The sequence below is a fragment of the Lingula anatina genome, chromosome 1 (genome assembly GCF_051362555.1).
Source record: "Lingula anatina isolate TDL-2025a chromosome 1, LinAna3.0, whole genome shotgun sequence".
In the NCBI taxonomy this organism is placed as follows: Eukaryota; Metazoa; Brachiopoda; class Lingulata; order Lingulida; family Lingulidae; genus Lingula; species Lingula anatina.
The window spans coordinates 61,368,674-61,389,237 of NC_141767.1; the positions used below are offsets into that span (position 1 = coordinate 61,368,674).

General features: G+C 34.3%; 2 protein-coding genes across 5 annotated transcripts in view; one reads left to right on the plus strand and one right to left on the minus strand.

Moving 5' to 3' along the window:
* LOC106154485 (5-taurinomethyluridine-[tRNA] synthase subunit MTO1, mitochondrial) overlaps nt 1-20,564 on the minus strand; it is a 40,506-nt gene that overhangs the window by 9,414 nt on the left and 10,528 nt on the right. For both annotated transcript variants that reach the window (XM_013528841.2, XM_013528850.2), the window contains exons 9-10: nt 497-570; nt 54-170 (exon numbers count right to left, since the gene is read on the minus strand). In XM_013528841.2, the coding sequence (XP_013384295.2) occupies nt 54-170; nt 497-570 (191 nt within the window). The remainder of the gene's footprint in view (nt 1-53; nt 171-496; nt 571-20,564) is intronic.
* Nucleotides 9,900-20,162, plus strand: LOC106154514 (uncharacterized). Of its 3 annotated transcripts, none has more exons than XM_013528879.2 (2): nt 9,900-10,000; nt 18,123-20,162. In XM_013528879.2, exon 2 carries the CDS (start codon nt 18,307-18,309, stop codon nt 19,570-19,572), a length of 1,266 nt encoding a protein of 421 aa, XP_013384333.1. In that variant the 5' UTR covers nt 9,900-10,000; nt 18,123-18,306; the 3' UTR covers nt 19,573-20,162. The 3 variants fall into 3 exon arrangements, with proteins under 3 accessions (XP_013384333.1, XP_013384342.1, XP_013384351.1); XM_013528888.3 differs by lacking the exon at nt 9,900-10,000 and adding an exon at nt 11,968-12,114; XM_013528897.2 differs by lacking the exon at nt 9,900-10,000 and adding an exon at nt 17,002-17,536.

Below are 20,564 nucleotides of genomic sequence, written 5' to 3' on the forward strand. Positions count from 1 at the left end.
TAACAAAACAAAGCCAAAAAATACAAACAAGCTTGACCTAAGCATTAATCTACCTGGTTTGACAACATCCACATTTTCCAGTCCCTGGATGGTCCTCATCATGTGCACCTGTTGCTCTGCGGGCAGTGTACAGGACATCCCCTGGGGGTACACAAGATGGGTGTCCAGACCTTGTATGAGTACAAATAAAGTTACTTAAAACCTTTACAGCCTTGGTATGTGCATCTGCCAGTAAGATATATCTAAAAGTCATGTGCATGTATGTGAGTGTGTTGGAAGATGTGTCTAGACCTTTAAAAAACCAAAGTACATGCATGCTAGTGTACAGGACATTCCTAAGGATAAACAAGATAAAGCTTGAGGAGTAAGATGTACTAATAATGCTTTAAACAATATCAATGCTATAATAATTATTCACTTAGCGCACAATGAATTTTAGAACACAGGTGGTACAAGAACAAAATAAATTGCCATTTAAAATGTTGTATCGTCTTACCTTCTGGTTCCAACCATATCTGATGTGATCTTCCCCCAAACCTTAGCACCTTGGACTCTATGGAGGGGCAGTATCTGGGAAAAAAAACATGAAGAACTTATCATCTGGATAGCAGCTTAACAAACACTGTACACATATTGGGGGGGGGGGTAACTACTTAACAATTCTACAAACTGGAACTTGTCCAATGAGGGGACTTTATCATAGTTATATCATCAGTGCCCACAAGTTTACATAAATAAAGGAAGTGAGTTTTCAAGATAAAAAAACTCTGTATTTCTTAAAAATTGCTGTATTTCTTTAAAATACTAAAGGGTTAGGGGCACAAGAAAGAATTATTTGTGAAGATTACATTACCTAAAAATAACTTCCTTCACATCCCGAGAATGCCACAAATCTAAGATATAGACTATTTACCCATCCATCTTATCATTCATCAAATTTAGTACAACCTGGATAACCATTTCACTACAGTTCCTCTTAATCCTGGATAGTTTACACTCCCCTCCCCCCCCCCCCCCCCCCAAAAAAAAAAAAAAAAATCCCCAGGTAACTTCTCTAATTTTACTTTCACTTTATTCATTTCATTTCACTTCATGGAAAAACATAACTGTCACTGTTACAATTGCCAAAACCAAAATGCAACTGACATACAGAGACATGCACATAAGCCGTTAGAGCTTTTTGAAGATAAAATAAGCAGGCAAAGTTAAATTTCAAGGAACTTCTTTTTTCTCCTGGCAAATCATATTCCCACGAATGGTGATGCTAACTATCACCCATCCATCATTCACAAATTGAACCAGAGCCCTGACAAAGTTTAGAAAATTGCTCAATTCAGCCAAATAACTCTATCTTACACACACCACACAACTCATAATAGCAAGTAAAATGTCCTATTGATTTATCCTTGCAGCCAAATATCAACTTCCCATTCCAATGGTACTCAACTTTTAGAGTATGGACCAATCACTTCGGAACCTGAACATAGCCTTTTATCTGTAGGAGTCCACTTCCTCCATCTTCATTTGTCAAGTTTTGTCATGATCTTTGAAACAGGTTGACAGCCCAGGGAATTTCAACTGTCAGTTAGTCAACTAGCTTACACTAAAGACTATTAGGTTAAGGAACCAGTGTGTGCACTAAGGCTTCACTATGAGTGTTCATGAAAATACATATACACAGGCTGCTGCATATAATCCTGTTTGTCTTCTTTTTTCATTTATTTTCTATTTGCAGTTCAGACAGACTTAAACATATTTTTAAAAAGTTCATATTCTTTTATATATGCAAAGTATTCTCCTTCTTTTAAAGTACAGAGGAATGGGCTTAAAAGTTCATCAACATGTCCTAAATGCACTGACCAATTTTTATGAAATGTTTGGCAATTGTCATGACAAAGAGCAGCCATTACGTTTTCTTGGTTAAGATGAATCCTGTTTTGATAGAGAGATAAATTACAGGATGCTCATAAAGTAAGCCACATATAAATATGGAAGCTGTGACAATTTATATGTGGCACTGAACTCATCAGATCTTTATGAATGTCAATTTTTACCATTTGTTCATCATTTTTACTGCAATTTGTCTTTACTTTTAAATTGCATTAGATCTTATCTTACATAAGATTTAGAACAAACTTGCAAGTCATGCATGCAGAGTTAGAAGATGAACAATGTATCTTGCCCAATTGCTCAAGTTTAATAAAGAAAGCCAATTTACCCACCAAAAAATTGAAAGTATTACTTTTGATAGCCCTACAGATTAATTTAGTCTCCTCATGGACACAAATGATGAAGACCAAGCAGTTACAAAATTTATCATGAAAAACAGGGAAAAAAGATCAGAATTTTTAGGATAACCACAATAAAACATGCTGATGTTAATATGTAATTCAAGTGCTTTAAGTTAAAACTGTAGTAACAGTTGAACAATATTATAAGAATGTTTTTTCAGAAATACAAGTATGAGCCTTTTTTGTTAAAAGCATATAATTGTGCATCTCTAATTAAATATGTAATCTTCATGTATTCTATTGTTAAATTATAACAATTGTATCAAAATGTGCTCATATCAATAAATCAATAATACTTATACTGATGATAAAAATAATAATCATCATCAACATAAAAGTGTATAATATCAAAACTTTAAGATTTACTTTTTTTATTCAACCATAGTATGTGTGTCATCACAGAGGATTTGCAAATAAACGAAAACTTTCTCAACTACATAGTACTTTTTCTCAATTTTTTTTTTTTTTTTTTTTTTGTACCTTAATTAACGGTAACCTAAATCAACATCTGTAAAACTACTTAACCTTTATCATACAGATCAATAGAGGAGTATCTACTTCAAAGAAAACTGGCTAACCTCTTACACCGTCAACATCTTACAGACCATGTGTGAAGTATATACTAAGTCTGATTGCATCCTAGCTACAGCAGTTGGCTTTTACTATCTGAACAAATTGTAACAAATTTAATCCACGCCCAATAAATAAAATTAACTTAAATGTGCTATGAGTAAGCATGTCACTGTTGTCAATCTATCACAAATGTACATTTTTGTTTAGTATTGCTAAGCAAGGAAAAAAGGAAAAAATTAAAAATCCAATAATTCAAAGTTTTAGTAAACTCAAGTGTAATTTCCTATCATGTGCATCCTATCATGTGAAGGAATGGACATAGCAGGCCTGGCTGTCTAACCAAATCTGACACTTTAAAAATGCATTTTACATGCAAACATGCCAAACCAAGTCAAAAAAGTTTTTCATAATGTTCTCTTTTTCCCTTCCCCCACACCAGCCCACATTTCCAGCAAAATCTTGGATCTGCCACCAATTAAAAAAGATAAATAAATTCACATCATTCCACAAAAAAAAAATAAATAAAATTAATAGCTAAGATTATCGAGGCAACCAGGTATTTAAGTAAAATACATATATTACACACAAAGCTTGTGAAATATGACATGCAGTTATTTCATTATTACCTGCTCAATCGTGGATGAAAAATATTTCTTTACATACTGTTATTCCAGGGATATGATTTTTCTTAAAAGACTGTTTACCCCCTTTCTGCTCCAAAGGGTGTCATAATATTTGGCACAAAATACTGACAGGAAATGAATGGGACTATTTGTTGTTGAAAATCACACTGAAAATCAGAAAGTTGGTATCATGTTCTACCTCTTAAATGTCTGAGTCAGTATTAGGTCTGACTGAAGATGGATTTTGTTTTTCGACCTTCCATCAAATTTCCCTGAAGAATGGTCAGTCCAAGCAGGAAATGAAATACCAGCATTCCATGAACTAATAGAATATAAGTAAAGGAAATTCACCTTCCATCAAAATAGATGAAATAAAAGATAAATCAGTATTAAGGTAATCCAGACACATCAAACTAATGTGAACTATTAAATTTTCCAATCTATTGATCAGCCACTATAAAAACATTGGCCTTGTATAGGAGCTAACGTGGACACAGGCATATTAATCTTTCACAAACATGTCCAATAAAATCCCTGTGGGGGAAGCTATAATGTTGATTCTCAGTTTCCAACAATGGACTTGGAAACTAATCCACACCCTTGGGAGTAAATGATCCCCTCTCTACAAACCACTAAGTGAAATCATTGGAACAAAATTGAAAAAAGACATGCAGAACTGTAGTGCATTTGCAAGCTGGCTGTGACAATGGTCATGGGATAGGATGACATGTCACACAGGCACTCATGACCTCTGGCATAACTCTTAGCGCAATAAATATGTCGGTTGTTGACTTTCTTACCTAGATGAAGTACTTGTAGGAGTACATGTAGCTGCATGGTAGTGAAAGGAAAGTAAGGGGTTGGGCTGTCAGGGGGAAAGGGTTGGAGTGTGATATACTTTTTATGTTTGGCCTAATTTGGTGTGTAAGGGGTTCAACATTCTATGTTCAAATGTTATATCATTTTCTTTAAATGTTCTTGCTGCTTTGTGCTCTAAACACAAACATTAAGCATTCTGACCATTCCATTCCAACTTATAGGAGAGTATCCCCTGACATTTTAATTAATATTGAACTTACTCATACTATGACACAGTTTAATTATATCGTGACACACACACCTGAGAAAATTTACACATCCATTGATTTTTAGCACTTTTTTCACAGGAAGGATATTTTCCCCTGCATTGATCTTGTCTGTCAACAGATTGGGAGGTATGATTTTCCATGCAGCATATTCTGACAATTGTCCACAGCTTGCTGCTGCACTGGTTTTATATTTTTTGGTTTCTTTTTGCCTTAACCACTATAAGCATTTTCAAAATCACTCTACAAAAAATAAAATCAGCTACCTAAAATATATGCAATACATTAGTTATTCTAAACTTTTGCAAAAATCAGTCATCTGGCACTTTTTTTTCACTGAGCACTATATCATACCCCCATGTGTTTTTGCAAAATCTGATGTCTGATACATGATTCACATTTCACCTGAAAAAAAAGTAAGTACATATTTCCAAAAAGACAGTTGTGAGTGATAGGATAATCAAGAAACTGTCAAAATACTACTGACATGTGGAAAACTGGTAGGCAAGGCATGCTTTCAGCACAGACAGGTCAATGCTTTCATATCTGTCACTTTCCTACACTCTGCTGCAGATTCTATTCTCTCTCTCTCTCTCTCTCTCTCACACACACACACACACACACACTTTCTTCATCCTCTTAGCCTTTTCATATATACTTCACTGCTGTCTTCTTCTTTCTATGCCTGAAAACAAATTGCTATAACTGCAGCAGTCTTCAAATTATTTATTCATGCTTCATAACTTGGCTAATGAAGGCAAATAAGGGTTTATAAAAAATGACAGCTGTTGCTTTCCCAATCTCTTCTTGAATCTTTGCAAAGAATTGTTTACCTATAATATCAAACGTGCACCTGGTTGTACCCATAGATATTTTTTTCTGACAAATGAATAATGTCTTTTCTTGATAGCGGCAAGCAATTTGCTGTAAAAACAGCTGTAAGAGAGATTATTTCAAGAATGCCAATATCCTTCTCTGCATAAATCAGCCATGACAGTAACTACTACCTGGTAAACTACAACCTAAACATCTGCTTGGCTTTTTCATTCACTAATCAGAAAACATCATACATGTAAAAAAATCCAGCTACGATGTCTGGAATTAGCCAATTAAGGAAAATATGATTGTGATTATAATGCTTCTTTTCAAGTAATATAGAAGTTTAATCAGTTCACAGTTAACTAATAATCAAATCTCATTCACATAGGATGATTCATTTTAATAATCTAATAACAAATACGCTGCAACTTGTGATTTTTTATTCAGAGTTCATTATCACAAACATGTGAAAAGTGAAAAACATTCTAAAAATAAAGTAAAATTCAATGTGAAAGAATTCCTTGAAGCCATTCCAGGAAATTAAAGTAATATGTAAGTGTTAACAGATAAGGTACTAAGCAATTATCTCCCCAGTATTCTTTCTAAAAATGCAGTTTTTCCTTCACTACAAAGCCTGAGAAATTGGCAAAGTAATTTTTCAATCAAGCACCAGGCTTGGCAAACTAATTTGTGCATACATTCTGATATAAAAAAGGGGAAAATAATCAAAAGGTAAAGAAGTGTTGCAAAGTGTGCCACATCCAATCAAACCCTATATTAGTCCAAGTAAAGAAGATTTTGGTATTTCCCAGCTTTAGCAGGAACCCTGCTTTCAATGAGTCAAAGCGCAGACTGCTTTAAATGGTAAGATGTAGGTTTCTGTTGTGCGTGTGATCACAATCCTGGCAATGTAACTTCACACTGAATATCAACAGATCTTCAAATGCAATGCAAGTCAGCCATATCTTTACTGTTCACTCCTATATGCTGTTTGGGTAAATGTTAGCCAAAACAGGGAGGCAAATGGAACTAAGCCAAAATATCTGAAAATTTTGTTGATGCTTCTTTTTATCGTCTATACTGTGTGATTTATCATTCTTATACAGATAGGCAGCTACTTCAATGGGCTGTAAGTGCCTTAGCAAAGGTGCTACATGAGGGAATTTTCATGATATAGTACAGCTTTTTGAGGGGAGACATTCTCACAGAAAAGGAGCCTTCTATGAGACAGGCAGATTGGGACTCTAAGTAAAAAAGTCTAAGCTGTCAGTACTGTGGCATCTTTACATAAGATTCATGATTAATTACTGATATTTTTTCTTTTTTAAATTAACGTCAGATTTGCCAATTTGTGAATATCTATTAATTAGCAAAGATAGTGCAAATTTTACTATGAGTTCAGGAAAGGTTATAGTACTGTTCAAATATGACAAAAGAAATAAATATGTATTCCTGAGAAATGTGCAGTAAAAATCCCCATTGTGATGCTGTGTACACTTCTGTCATCAACTATTTTACCAAATTTCAAACTTCTTTTTTATATCAATGCAGTGCACTGTAAACATGAAACTGTACATCTTTTTTTTTTTGCAATGACCATAATGCCAACAGACCAAAATATATGTGGGTAAAAAGTACTGTATGCACTATATCAGTACTGCAGGTGTCAGACATAATCATTACTTCACAGAACTGACCCCTGAACTTAATAGAACAAGTGCTCTAACTGCCCCCAAGATCAACAAGTGCAAAATGTGAACTCCAACTTATAACACCTTGGGATCAAATATTTTCAACTCTACATTGCACTTAAATAATTGCAACAGGCCAATCTGGATGAAAGAAAAATGTGCAATGACCAAAAGTTTGATATGATATTGTTTGTAATTAATTTCAAGCTTTCGCCTTATTTTTTCCAGCCAACTTCAAATTGTCTAAAATAATCTGGTCAATTTTGATCTGGGTTCTTTTACCCTGAGGGCTAAATGTTAGCAAAATAATGTAACCTACTGCTGCATGTGCTGATTTTAAATTCATTTTGTATGTGAGTGACCAAGTGAAAACTTGAGGGAGATTTTTCAGGAGATTACTACATCCCATTACATTAACTGCATTGTGGAAATTGACCAAAGGATCTGCATAGAAAGTATAGTGAGAAAATGTTTTGCCTTCAGACAGCATGTTACAAGTTTATTATGCCTGACCTGGTCAAATATGTAGTGCAAACAAAGAGGTGTTGAAACTGCTTTTTTTCTTTCATTTTCAACTTTCAGCAAACCCAATATTGTACGTACAATAGAAACTGCAACAATTTCTTTACTTTCAAAATTACTAGGAAAACTTGTCACCTGCAAACATTCGAAAAGAAAAAATTAGAAAAGCATTATCTTTTCTTAATTACTAAGTCACATTTTCAAACGTAAAAGAACTGGTAAAAGTATTTAAAAATTAATTCTTGCCTACATTTTACACCATGTCCAGATGATACCTGTCTACACTAACATAAATATCAATAAAATACTTTAGGAATTAAATTCATCAACCAGACAGGCCAGATGTACAGCAGTTTTTCTTTTTCAGCAGTAATTCTGGCCTAGCAACATTTTGATCCAGGCACTACTTTCTAAATTGGTCTGAGCTGGATTGTTTTTCCACCATCCCATAATAACTTTAATACTATCCTCCCACACCTCCCCTCTGAGCCACCTGGGCCATCCAATTCATCAACGTCTCCTAAATTCATTATCTAAGCCATTCTGTACACTAATGTATATTTTTATCTTCTCTTGGTTGTGATTTTTTCCAGGAATTAGCTGAAGGTCAGACTGTACTGTTTGCCTTTCTTGCCCTGTGCATTAGTGCCATAATATTGATGCTGAAGATTCAGCTACTGTGTCCCTTTCTGAGGACTCTTCTCTCAGTTAACATTTTACCCACTCTATCAAAAGAAAATTTGAAATATGGCAAAAACCATGGCCAGGGTGTCTTTTTTATTACTGTTTATTTCTTTTATTGCTTTTTAATCCATCTTACTTCTATTTAAATTATCTATTCAATAAAGCAACCCAAAGAAGTAATCCAAACCTTAATCCTCATCTTGGTAAATTGATAATTTATTGCATGTACATTGCATGTAGGCTTCAAATTTTCCAAGTGAAATTTGAGGTTATTTTTAGGTAAAACTATGGACATTCCTTCATATCAAGCCATATCATTAGCAAACAATGTGTATGAAATTACTTGGAAGTAATTAAAGGTATCTGCCAAAAATATGCAACACAGCCATTAGTCAAAAAAGCTTGAAATCCCCAATGACTAATTGAAAAAGATATAATTGATTTTCTTTAAATGTTTTATCAAATTAAAGTATACTGCAGCCCCATATTGAAGCAACATTACACTTCACAAACTGAATGCTGTCAAGAAACAAGGTCATATTTGGATTTAAACTTCACAAATATACTGCTTACTGAAAACTGGAAAAGAACTGAAACAGTCACATTATTGGCCAATCAGTCAAGTTAAGATCAGTGAAGCAATATTTTATTCTCATTTAATTCAGAAGCCATTATGAAGAGTTTTCCATGAGATTTTGTACCTCAACAAATTATTTATTGCAGACAAACATGAGGTTTTTCAGGGTTCATTTCCTCTTGCTGTTATATTCAGTGATGAACATCATTATATATTGATTTGAAAGGCAAACAAAATGGAAAGGACTGTTCCATTGTGTAAGCTTGCACTCTGGAAGACTGCTCTAAGTGTCAGCAGCTTTCAAGTTTCCACTGTTAAGAGACTCTAATAGATCAGATACAAGTTCATAACAATTATTTTGGTAACATGGCATATGTTGGATGTAGAGTTTATTCTGTATAAATGTAGCATCTACATATTTACAATTGTGCCCCATACCATAACCTTCCACAAAACTATTCTAAACTCTTCCATAATTCTGTGCCTGGCAAATAGTCTTGTGTGCTAAGATAATTCCTATCTCTGCTTTCAATCACAGGTGGTCTAAAAACATGTATTATTCACTAGATGAACCTAAAACTGTCTTTCTGCAATCAACATATGAATGCTATATATCCTTCAAACTGACAGATATCTGTATTACTAACTTTGATCCATGCAAAAGCTCATAAAGGCCACATGCATGCATGCCCTGATTAAAAAAAATCTGAGACGTACACTTTTGACTATTCATAATAATCTGAGCTTTTTGATATAATCTCAATAAAAAAATTAACATTTTGCATTGTGCGTTTAAGTTTGTTATTTCCTCATCATCTTGGCTCTAGTTTCCCAACTTCATATCTTGGGTTGTCTTGGTTTAAATTCATTAATTTTTTGCACATTTCTAATATTTGACTAATAACTTTTTAACTAAAGAATAATTAAACCATACACAAAAGCATGAATGAATGGTTGAATGATCTTCATTTGCCAATTATGAGGGAGAGGAATTCCTCCTTCCTATCCCACCTTCTAATTAAATGAACTCTACCAAGTAAAGCAGACCACCCTATTTATTACAGTGCACCTTCATAAGTCATTGGAGATGTTTCTGTTAGTTAAGACACTGCAGGATTACCAAAATGTAGCACAGGTAAGTTATGTATGCTTTTTTATGTAGTCTAGATCAGATAATATTAAATTTGAAATTTCCCACCATTTGTCACATAAATGGTCATGGGATAGTTTAATTGTAATGCTGTCACTGAAAAAATTGATAACTTGATTTTTTCACCAAGGTTAAAATACAGTCCCGAGTTTGACCCCTAAAGTTAATGTACTAATTCACATAGAGTTCTGTCAATGTGAAACACAACTAAATAACCCATTTTCCTGTAGACTGCCTCTATATTGGAATTATAACACTTGTTGAAGTATTTTCAACAATACAAGAGTTTATAATGATTGACTGAATGCTAAAACTACTGCATGGTACATGTTGGTGTATTTCTATAAGTTTATCTCTTGAAGCACTTCACCATATTGGGTTCATTTGCATTAAACAATACTTAGGTAGGCATAATGTGTTACTATTCAGACAGAACATGCTAGCTTTTCTGTGAACTAATCCTTAGATTAGTCACCATTCAAAGTGGTAAAGGAAGACCTGGTGGTACATTTCCTGAATGTAAATAGCTGCTGATCAATAGGACAGAGATTTGACGTCAAGGAAAGAAAACAATAGGGAGAATTGTAAAAAGGTAATAAACTTATCTTAATTTACCAAATAAAATAGATGTCTATCACTTAAAACTGCCTCAACTTCAGCTGCTGATGCAATGACTTCTAATATATCATTAAAGTCATATTCTTAAGCTGAAATTAATCTAAATTTTGTACCAATTAAAAAACATCAATGTGTCGTCGGCTGTTTATATGAAATGAAAAAAAAAGCAAGTCTTGCCAAACAAAAATTGCAACAAACATTTATAACTGAGTAGAAATGAAAGGCAGTGAATACATCACTTAAATACATTCGCTTCCACAAAATATACATGCCATACATTTATTCCATTTAAAAAAGTCTTTTTTTTCAAATGAGTGATTAAGTCTAGTTGTGTTTCACATAGTTAAGGTTGAGTGAAAGCCACAGAAAATCAATGCTCTTTGCTTGCACAGTTACGGATAATTGCATGTCACTTTCCACAGAGACAGGAACACTTTGCCTTTGAAGATACTTCTCACTTCTCACTAATTGATGAGTTGACATTCATTATAAACTAGCTCTCTTTTATTACTTTAGAGAATTAACTGTACATTACCTGAAAAATTATACAAAATCAGATTAAGTAAAATAATAAAATGAAAAACTTCAATTTTTTTCCCCATAAAAAGGATTAGACTGTAAACAAAAATGTTTTCAACAAACTTTATTTATTTAACAGTAATAGGTTTTTTAAGGCAAACACTAAAAATTGTTCATAAATTGGATTTCAATTAAATCATTATATGCTGAAATAACATTAAATCCACTTTTGATCAAGGAGAAATATTTTGAAAATAGTATGATTAAAGATGGATATATTAATTTCTTTTCCTATCTTTTCAACAAAAGCAAAATCTGCCCTTTATTGGTTATACTTCAACATATTGATCAGCAATGAAAAGCAAATGTATCCTTCATTTCCAAGTTCAATTGAAAAAGCATAAGCTTTTGAAATAGTGCAGGTGAACAGCATGAAATAAAAGCAAACCAGGCTGAGAGAATGAGAAAATATCAATGAATGTTGGGCACAATGACGAGTTGTACAAGGATACACCATACAGTCTCATAGATGTGAAGGTTACAATTGGTTGTTTAATTGATTCTATTGACAAGCTAAGCCAGGCTGCTAAGTCAGTATAAGACAGATGCAAAAACACAGGAGATTTCACCAAACAGCAGACAGTGAAACGACTATCAAATTTTACTGCTGATTAATTTTGATAAACCTCAGTATTCCAATTTTTTTCTGTCCTCTCTCACTGTCTTTGTGACAAAAGATCAGATGACATTACATGAAGTATCAAAAAAATGTCCAATGGGAAATTGGTCCAATTCTCCATTAAACGTCAATATTTGATTAATACTTTAACAGCATTATTGTGCATCAAGGGCAGGCTGTTCAGGAGTAAACACTAGGACAGAGAGAGGCCCACAATTCACTTTATCCGGCAAATACACTGGAGAGTAGGAAGAGTATACCCATGTCACACACTCTGTATATTGTAAGTAGAGTAATTTTAACAGACAAATATATTGCAGTATATCGTCACTGATGTAACAGCCCTCTTTTTATTGATACTTTACAGGATTTCTTTGAACATTTTTTACTTAAAATCATTTTGCAAAACAGGCTATGGTCATTTCAAGTTTGTAGTGATATTGTTGGCAGAAACAAGATTTATGATTATGCTTTAATTAGGTATTAATAACATCTGAAACAAAAACTGAATCATTCTTGAATATGTATAAATGGAAAGATCAGCCATGGATGGATATAAATGTCCACTGCTGTAGACATAATGATAAATATGTAGAGTATCAGATCATTCTGTGGAAAACTCACACATCGAGTCTGCCTTTACAATGTACCTTTGTTATAAGCCTACTCTTATATTTACCATAGTTTCACTAAAGGCAATGTGCACTGTTCTTTATGAATTTGGATGGGTGGGTCAAGTTACATTATGTAAGACAACAAACTTATTGGCATTTGGTATTGTCGCTATAACATGTTTAGAGTGGTCCAATGTATTTAGGCACAGATGCCCTTTCCTATAGTCACTATGTAAACATATTTACTTAATTGCTATGCCTAACATATAACCATGTACTATATGAACTGCATGTATACTGTTTCATAAGATACCTGTGAGTTAATTTCCTGGGTGTAATTTTATACTCCCAAAATTATTTTTGAACACAGTCATATCAGTTACATTTCAGAATTAATCAGATTTTATGACACCGTGAAATTTTTCTACAATCATGTGGATGATTCAAAAATATATGCAGAACACAATTTGAGATAGATCTTGCATTGTCTATCATTTAAAAAAGATAGGATAGAGCAAAACACACACACAGTCACCAAGCCTCGTGTTGTCAGCACCTATCAGGTTGAAGATATTCACAGTGGTAAAAATCTAGTCGATAATGAGAGAAAAAAACCATGATTAACTCATTCATTTACATGCCTGAATGAACATCTATTCACTCATCCTATGATGCACTCTCCAAGTATTCAAACCAAGATGCATAAAATGGAATCCTGTGGGGAATTTTTTTAAAGCATTGCCATTTACTATGCTTGTCTTACATTAAATGCAAGTTTTGGTGCTGAACACATCACACTTATTGTGTATTTTCACATCTGTTAAATAATTTAGAAGATGTACATGTATATACAAGCAGTTTAATCTCATTTTCTAAAAGACACAAATGCCAACTGACAGACCACCAAATCTTTAAGGGCCACAGTCACTTCATAAACTAATATCCAATTTAACTCTTGTTTATTCATCATGATGATTAATTTCCTTTATCGGTATTGTTCAAATTGTTTTCACAAAAAATATAAAAAAACAACCTACACTACAGACACACCTTGCTTGAACTTAACAAGGAAAGTTTTGTGTGAACATATCACAAATCAAAGCACTGCTCTTGCATTACATTTGCTCATGCTGTGTGGAAAAAACATGTAGAACTTTTTTCTTGGACAGAAGATAATGATCACAACACTCCAGCACATGCTTCAGGAACTCTGCAATCATTTACTCTCCTCAGGTGTCAATTAGTGAAGGAGAAATATTATCAAAGACACACTGTTTCCAATAGGTGTGGGAAAGACCTTCCCTAATTACCAAATTTAACCAGCCTTTTAAAAAAGATGCTAAGCTGTTTCTGAGGTGATCAGATAACTGTGGTTGGTGCTTTATAATAGTGATGGTTTGAATTTGGGGAAGGCTGTTAAGTAATTCAGAGGAAATTTATTCATCCTTTAAATGAAATTATCCATTTAATACTGGCATTTCTCATACTTAACATTTCTTCACAATCACAACACATTTTACTAGTTAAAATTAGAAATACCATGTCTAGGGTTATTGGGTATTTTCTACCAAACTGATAAAAAATTGTTCATTTTCTTCAACACTCATTAATACTATCCATTCATCTTTACCCAACCATATCTTTCTTTGTCTAGATCAATTTCAATTTCTTATTGATTGTTACATCATTTCTTCAGTCAGGTAAACTTATTTCAACACAATCCACCGAGCCATGCATGTTTAAGTGGACTAAAAACTTCCTTTTCTTAGTTTTATAACAGATAATCAATATACCACTTATTATATAAGAAGCAAAAGAGACATGGTTCATTTGCAGTTAAGAGCCATACATTATCAAGACGCAAGTCTACGAAAATCCAAGAGTGATAAGAAAAATATGACACCTATATATAGCAGATCTTTTTATCCTCTGCTTATTTTCATCATTTTGGGCACACCTTTGGGTATTCCTTCGTTGCAATGCATCACACTGAGGATTTATTTCTTTCCCCAAGTATTCCCCACTCCTATTTGCTGATGACAGATTGAAGCCAACACTAACTATAAAGAATTGCTCCACTGCTCAAGATATATTTCTTCAATTAATGTAAACCTATAGGGAACTTTGCAGTTAACTTTAAGGTAGCAGAATTTTTGGACAATATCCATAATAATGGTACAGTGCTAATCTATAGCTTTAAAGGATTTTTCTACAGATTATGCACATACAGGTAGCTGCTGCACATACTGATATAGAGGCTAAATATCTCTTGACATTAACAATTTTAGAAGATTTACTATATAATGCAAACATCCTTCATGAAAATATGTGCACAAGCTGCATGGCCTTAGCATCATTTATCTGTTCAATACAATATGATGAGCCCTTACAATACAATATGATGAGCCCTTAACCAGTCCAGCCCATCGGTTTCTTAACAAGGGCAGGGTGAACTGTAAGATGCAATGTTACATCTTGAAGTCTGTCCTCTGACATATATCCAAGTTGTATGAAGAACGATATCATTTATTTGTACTAATTCAGAACCTTAACCGTTAAAACAGTATTGAAAATGGTTATGCATGCTTATCAGTAATGCAATATAGTCAACTTAACCATTACCCAGGGGCTTGTAACTGAAATTCTTTTCCTTTTTTCCATTGAAATCAGCTCATTTTGGAACTGATGACAATGTGTTGACAAGCAATTACATGAAATACTGGTGCTTAGAATGTCATATTTCAGCAAAGAAGTACAGACAAAGATATTTTGATACTGGTAAATGGGAGAAATGTCCGAAAATGAAGTCTCTGCCAAAAAACATTGTCTCATCTACATACATTGCTAATAACAATCAAGTGATATTTCACATTCAGAGTGCATAGGCAATTCTGTGTCATACTATTGCTAATTCTGGCATTGTCTTTACAATGAAGTCAAGTATAACAAGCAGCAAAAGCCTCTTGTATCCCGTTTCTTTCTCCCCTGTGGCTGCATGTGTCACCTTCTCAATGACTGCTAATGAAGTTACTTTCACTTTTTTCCAATGCAGGATGAGTCTGAAATAGGTTCTCAGAAGTTGCCCACTGTGTTTTGATACAAGGGACAAAGCTAAGATGCTTAAAGAAAGAATTGAAAAACAATAGATAAGAATGTTCATGTTGTATACAAATAAATCACCTAAAGAATAATAAATTTGCTTTCAATCTCTTGAATTGTTACTATAACTGCAAACAAATAATACTTACCCTGTAATTTCTCTGACACCATACAAATTCAATGTATAGAAGATCAGTTGGACTAGTGTGGAAGTTCTTTTTTTTTTTTTTTAATAACCATTCATTAAACTGGGAATATTACTCTAACCACTACCACAATAGCTGAAAACTTGGCCATAAATACCGAGGATATTTGAAAATGCAGCAAGATAATTAAAAAAAAATTTTTTTCAGTTGAAAATACCAAACCATATAGCCTATAGCTGTAGAGGCAAGAGAGTAATGGAAAGTTTCTTTATAAAACTACTTAGGGCTAATTTTTCCATTACAGTATGATGCACTTCATACTTTTCACCAGTGACATGTAGACCCTTCACACCACACATGAAGAGGCTAAGGAATAGAGAGGTTAGGCTTGAAGTAAACACAAAAATTTGAAAGATGTTTGCTCATCCTGAAACACTATACTTCTAAGTCCCGCTTTCTCCTGGCAATAAACCTTTTCTCTGCCTTTCCCTCAAGTCATGCCATCTTATATATAGGAGCAAGGGAGGCATGCATTGTCTTTGATATATGTCAAAACACTTTTTACAAGATCGAATTTCCTTTTTTTTTTCTTAAGAGACATCTTCCAGGAGAAAGTTTTGTGAAAAAAGCTCTTCATGCGAATATAATCCCACTAAAAATCATTCAAGAGACTTAACTGCATTATGTGACATTTCTGAAACTATTGATTGTCAAATCGAACACAGAAAATGTTTCAATGGCACTAATTCCTAACAAACTCTTTTCTGTGCATGGTTCTGGAAGCAAAAAGTGTTTCTTTTGTAAGTTAGCCGGGTCTATTTTCAGAATCCCTTTCATCCTACAAGAACTAATACGTGTTGTTCAGCAAAAAAAGAAAAACGTCCTTGAAAGGTGAAGTTAGATACTTGTGTGCTCGCTAAACAGTAGCTTTCAGGTGTTGATGATAGGATTGTGGTTCTACACTGAAGCATGCACACAAAATAAAACAATAGAGCTAAAATAATAAAAGCAACAGCTGTGACAAAATAAGTATGTTTGAAAAAAGCATTTCACATTGTTGATGAATATGAATTCAATAAAATTTTCAAAAGTGAATACATCTGTTATTAAGATTTGTTCCTTTCTTATAAATAGTTTAAACATATTGCAACTGTCCAAGTTCATCATGAAAACAGTACATTGCTTGTTTTATCAATATCATTTAATAAAATTAATTTTCAACACCTCCATAAGTTTAACTAAGAAAGTATGGGTCATTCTTCACAAAAAAAGAAGCCGAGCCTATTGAAAAACACAAGCATAACAAATAATACCTCTGGTCAAAACAATGAAAGACTATTCTGACCCCAGAAGCTCTTCTCTTTTGCATGCAAACAGGCGCCCAAGATGCATCAATGTAGTGTAACATTTGAGGATCTGACTTCTCAGCTATTCCCAAAGGCATGAACATCATGCCAGTGGGAAAGGAGTTTTGAAACCTCCACCTAATGTCACTTCTGCTTTGCACTCTCATGCCAAAGCCATTTATACCCAATCCTAAAAGTAAGATTACCAAAGAAAAAAGTATAGCTTAGGTGGATGTGCTGTCAATCTTTCCACCTCCAAAATTACACACTTAATCAGCAAGTCCTATGCAAATAAGAGAAAAAAGTCCATGAAGGTCAGTATGCTTATTTAGAGCTGTTGCACAATCTGCTTTTTCTACCATAAAGAAGGACTCGGTTGAATGAAAACAGTGCAGTGTTATATCGTATGCTTACTTAAGCAACAAAAGCATGTTGAATGGTTAGAGAAGGTTGTATTGTAGGTATACGCTTTACAGGTGCAAGAAGGAACACCAGCATGCGTGAGTAGCTACAAGCTGTTTCTTTTCTACTTTTTGCCCCAAGGTGAAATATACTGGTAGATTTTATAAGTGAGGTAATATTTGAGCATGCTTGCACAAATTAATTCAGGAAAGTCATGAAAGATGGCAGTGACTTTCTTGTCCATTTGTGCTGCTGTTCTTAATGTGCTTACACACAGACTTGGTTTGTGTTGGTGTTTAACTATCCTTGGATATGTTTTTACAAATATAGAACCAACAAGTCACAATGTTTTGAAAGTAAACTTGTTTGTGGTTTGTTACTTTTTATTCCATTTTATATAGAAATAAGAAAAAAGTATTACAGATACAGTCAAAGGGTGTATTTTTATGTTCGGAGCTTTTACACAGTGCGTCTGAGTACAGTCAAATGTGCAGTATTCATCTTTTATTACAGGATATAATTATTGAAAATGGTGCCCATCTAAATATCTAGAAATATTCTCTTGATTACTGGATGCTGCTTCCCAATCACTGTTCTGGAATCTGTTTATGTTAATGTTTAAATGTGGAAAAGGGGAATTATATAGTATTAACAATTCACTGAAATTTTGTTTTTTCTTTTCAGACTGAGTGAATGAAGGGATGAAATTTCACTGAACCTCTTCCAGGCAATTAAAAAGACAACCTGTGACACCAGGCTTCACAAATAGTTGCCCCAAAAATAAGGCAAATAGCATATGGAATAACTTTGCAAAAAAACTCAATTCTAGAATCATTAATATTAATAATAAAAAAAGACAAAGAGCATCATGGCAGAAAGTGAAGTGACTACATTTAGTACTGTAGACTCAGGGAATGCTTCGTATGCAATTGCTGAGCCTGAGACCATAGGGAATCAGACGAGTATCCCTACAGGAACTCAGGTAGAGGCCTACTATCTGTTCATCACTGCTGGAGTGGGCCTATGCTTCAACTTGGTGCTCATTCTCAGCATTTTTCTCAGCAGTAAAACCAGGAAAATGACCAGTGCTTTTATCATTCATGGAATACTGCTGGACTTGGCCAAATTATACTACTGTGTGCCATTTGCACTGAGCCTCCTCCAGAAACAAGTCCCATCCCACTGCAATATCCTTGGTGCCTCCTTTGTGACACTTATTAGCATTTCTGCATACAATTTGGTTGCAATGGTGGCAGCAGAGGCTTATGCATTTAGGGACGTCTTTGGTGACAGTGAGAAGGGGACATTTTGTTGCGTGTTATTTGGTGTACTGACTGTATACATAGCAAGTGTTATCATTCACCTTGGGCCAACTGTGATTGGAGGAAACTTCCGTTACAACGAGGAAGTTGGCAACTGCATTTACAGTAAAAATGAACTGAAGAGCTATGTTAGTTACATAATGTGGGTGGGTATTAACTCCCTTGCAGTGCTTCTCGCCCTGTACTATGCCATTCTATTGTACAGACAGATACTGGCAAACAAGCCTCACAGGATCAACACACTTGTACGACAAGCCATCGCCCTTTCTAAAGAGCGTATGCCAAAGCAAAACATGATCAAGAAAATTGTGGATGAATCTTTAAGCAGGGTGCGTGTCATGCTGGCTGTCATCACATGCTTTATCATATGTTGGTACCCACTGTTTCTCCTCAACATCTCAGATCCTAACTTTACACAGGACAAAAGCATTTACAAAATTTTCACCATCATGGGATACTCCAATGGTGCCATCACACCTATTCTCTTCATTATATTTGACAAGAACCTGAGCATGATACGAAGACTGTTCTGCTGTACAAAGTGTCGAGGAGATGATTATGGAGGTGGTAGTAGTGGGGGTGGGGGTGGGGGCAGCGGAAGGGCAGGGATGACACCCCTGATGCAAACTCCAGGACCTAGCTTTCAGTCTCAAGTGCAAATGTACCAGAGAGTTGGATGTAGACTGTGTCGAGAAGGACAAAGTCATCCTGAGGAACTATGTAATGGTGGCTATCGTCACCAAGGTCGAGTAACACGCGACCCCTCTTTCTGTGACTATGGTGAGCTCCATGAATACACCAGTGTCTGTTAAAAAGACACTAACGTGCTTTTAAAAATTATTTGCATTTTTGATGTGAAAATCAATAAGATGTGAAGAGAATGACAGAAATTAATTTCTATTTTATTTTCTCAGAAAATTTTCTACATTGTTTCATTATGAATAGTAATGTTGTGTTACTTTGTATTAAAAGCAACAAAAATCTGTATTTTTGTATATCTGTGCCTCTGGGGAAATACGGACAGTTATTTTATAACTGACCACACCATCTGAAGATACTTTTGTAACCTTATAATATATTGTATTTAAAAATGTTTGAGGAAACTAAGTTCCTTGTATTGCTCAGAGCCACTTATTTTGATTCATATCTTTTTGAGCATTTTTAGATGACAGTTTAACAAAGTTTTACAAAGAACCAAAATTTCCAAAACAACTTGAATAAGCGTAACTTTAGTAGAGGAATGTTACTCTGGTTTTTGTTTACTCTCTTGTTTACTTCACATATTCTGCAATACTGGGGTTCCTAAATGTCAGTCAAATGTACTGTGCTATCTTCCTCATACATCACTGCTTTCTTGTCAATAAAAACTTGTATGTTTGGGAATGAGATGTGCCCAAAGAAATTGAGTTAGAGAGTGAAATGGCTTTTGAAAACCCAGGAGAGGAGTTAGTGGCACTGGATTGATCTCTGTAGCTGACATATCTCCAGAAAAAAAGATGAAAATCAAATACATTCATGGGACATGTGTTTTACCAAATCCAATTTTCCATTCATGTTTTTCCAACCACGACTGTCTAGTATCTGTGTGTCCTGATACATCAAATACTCTGGGGAGACACTAAAAGTTATCAAACAAAAAATTGCCCCTTAAATTGTATTTTTCCTTGTATATACACAATTAAAACCTTCGGAGAGCAGCACTGGTTTAATTCAAATGACAACGGTACTAGAAATGTCTGATAGAATTTGAATTCCCTGCTACTGTTCACATTTTTTGTCTTTTCAGCAACAAATGACAGTATAA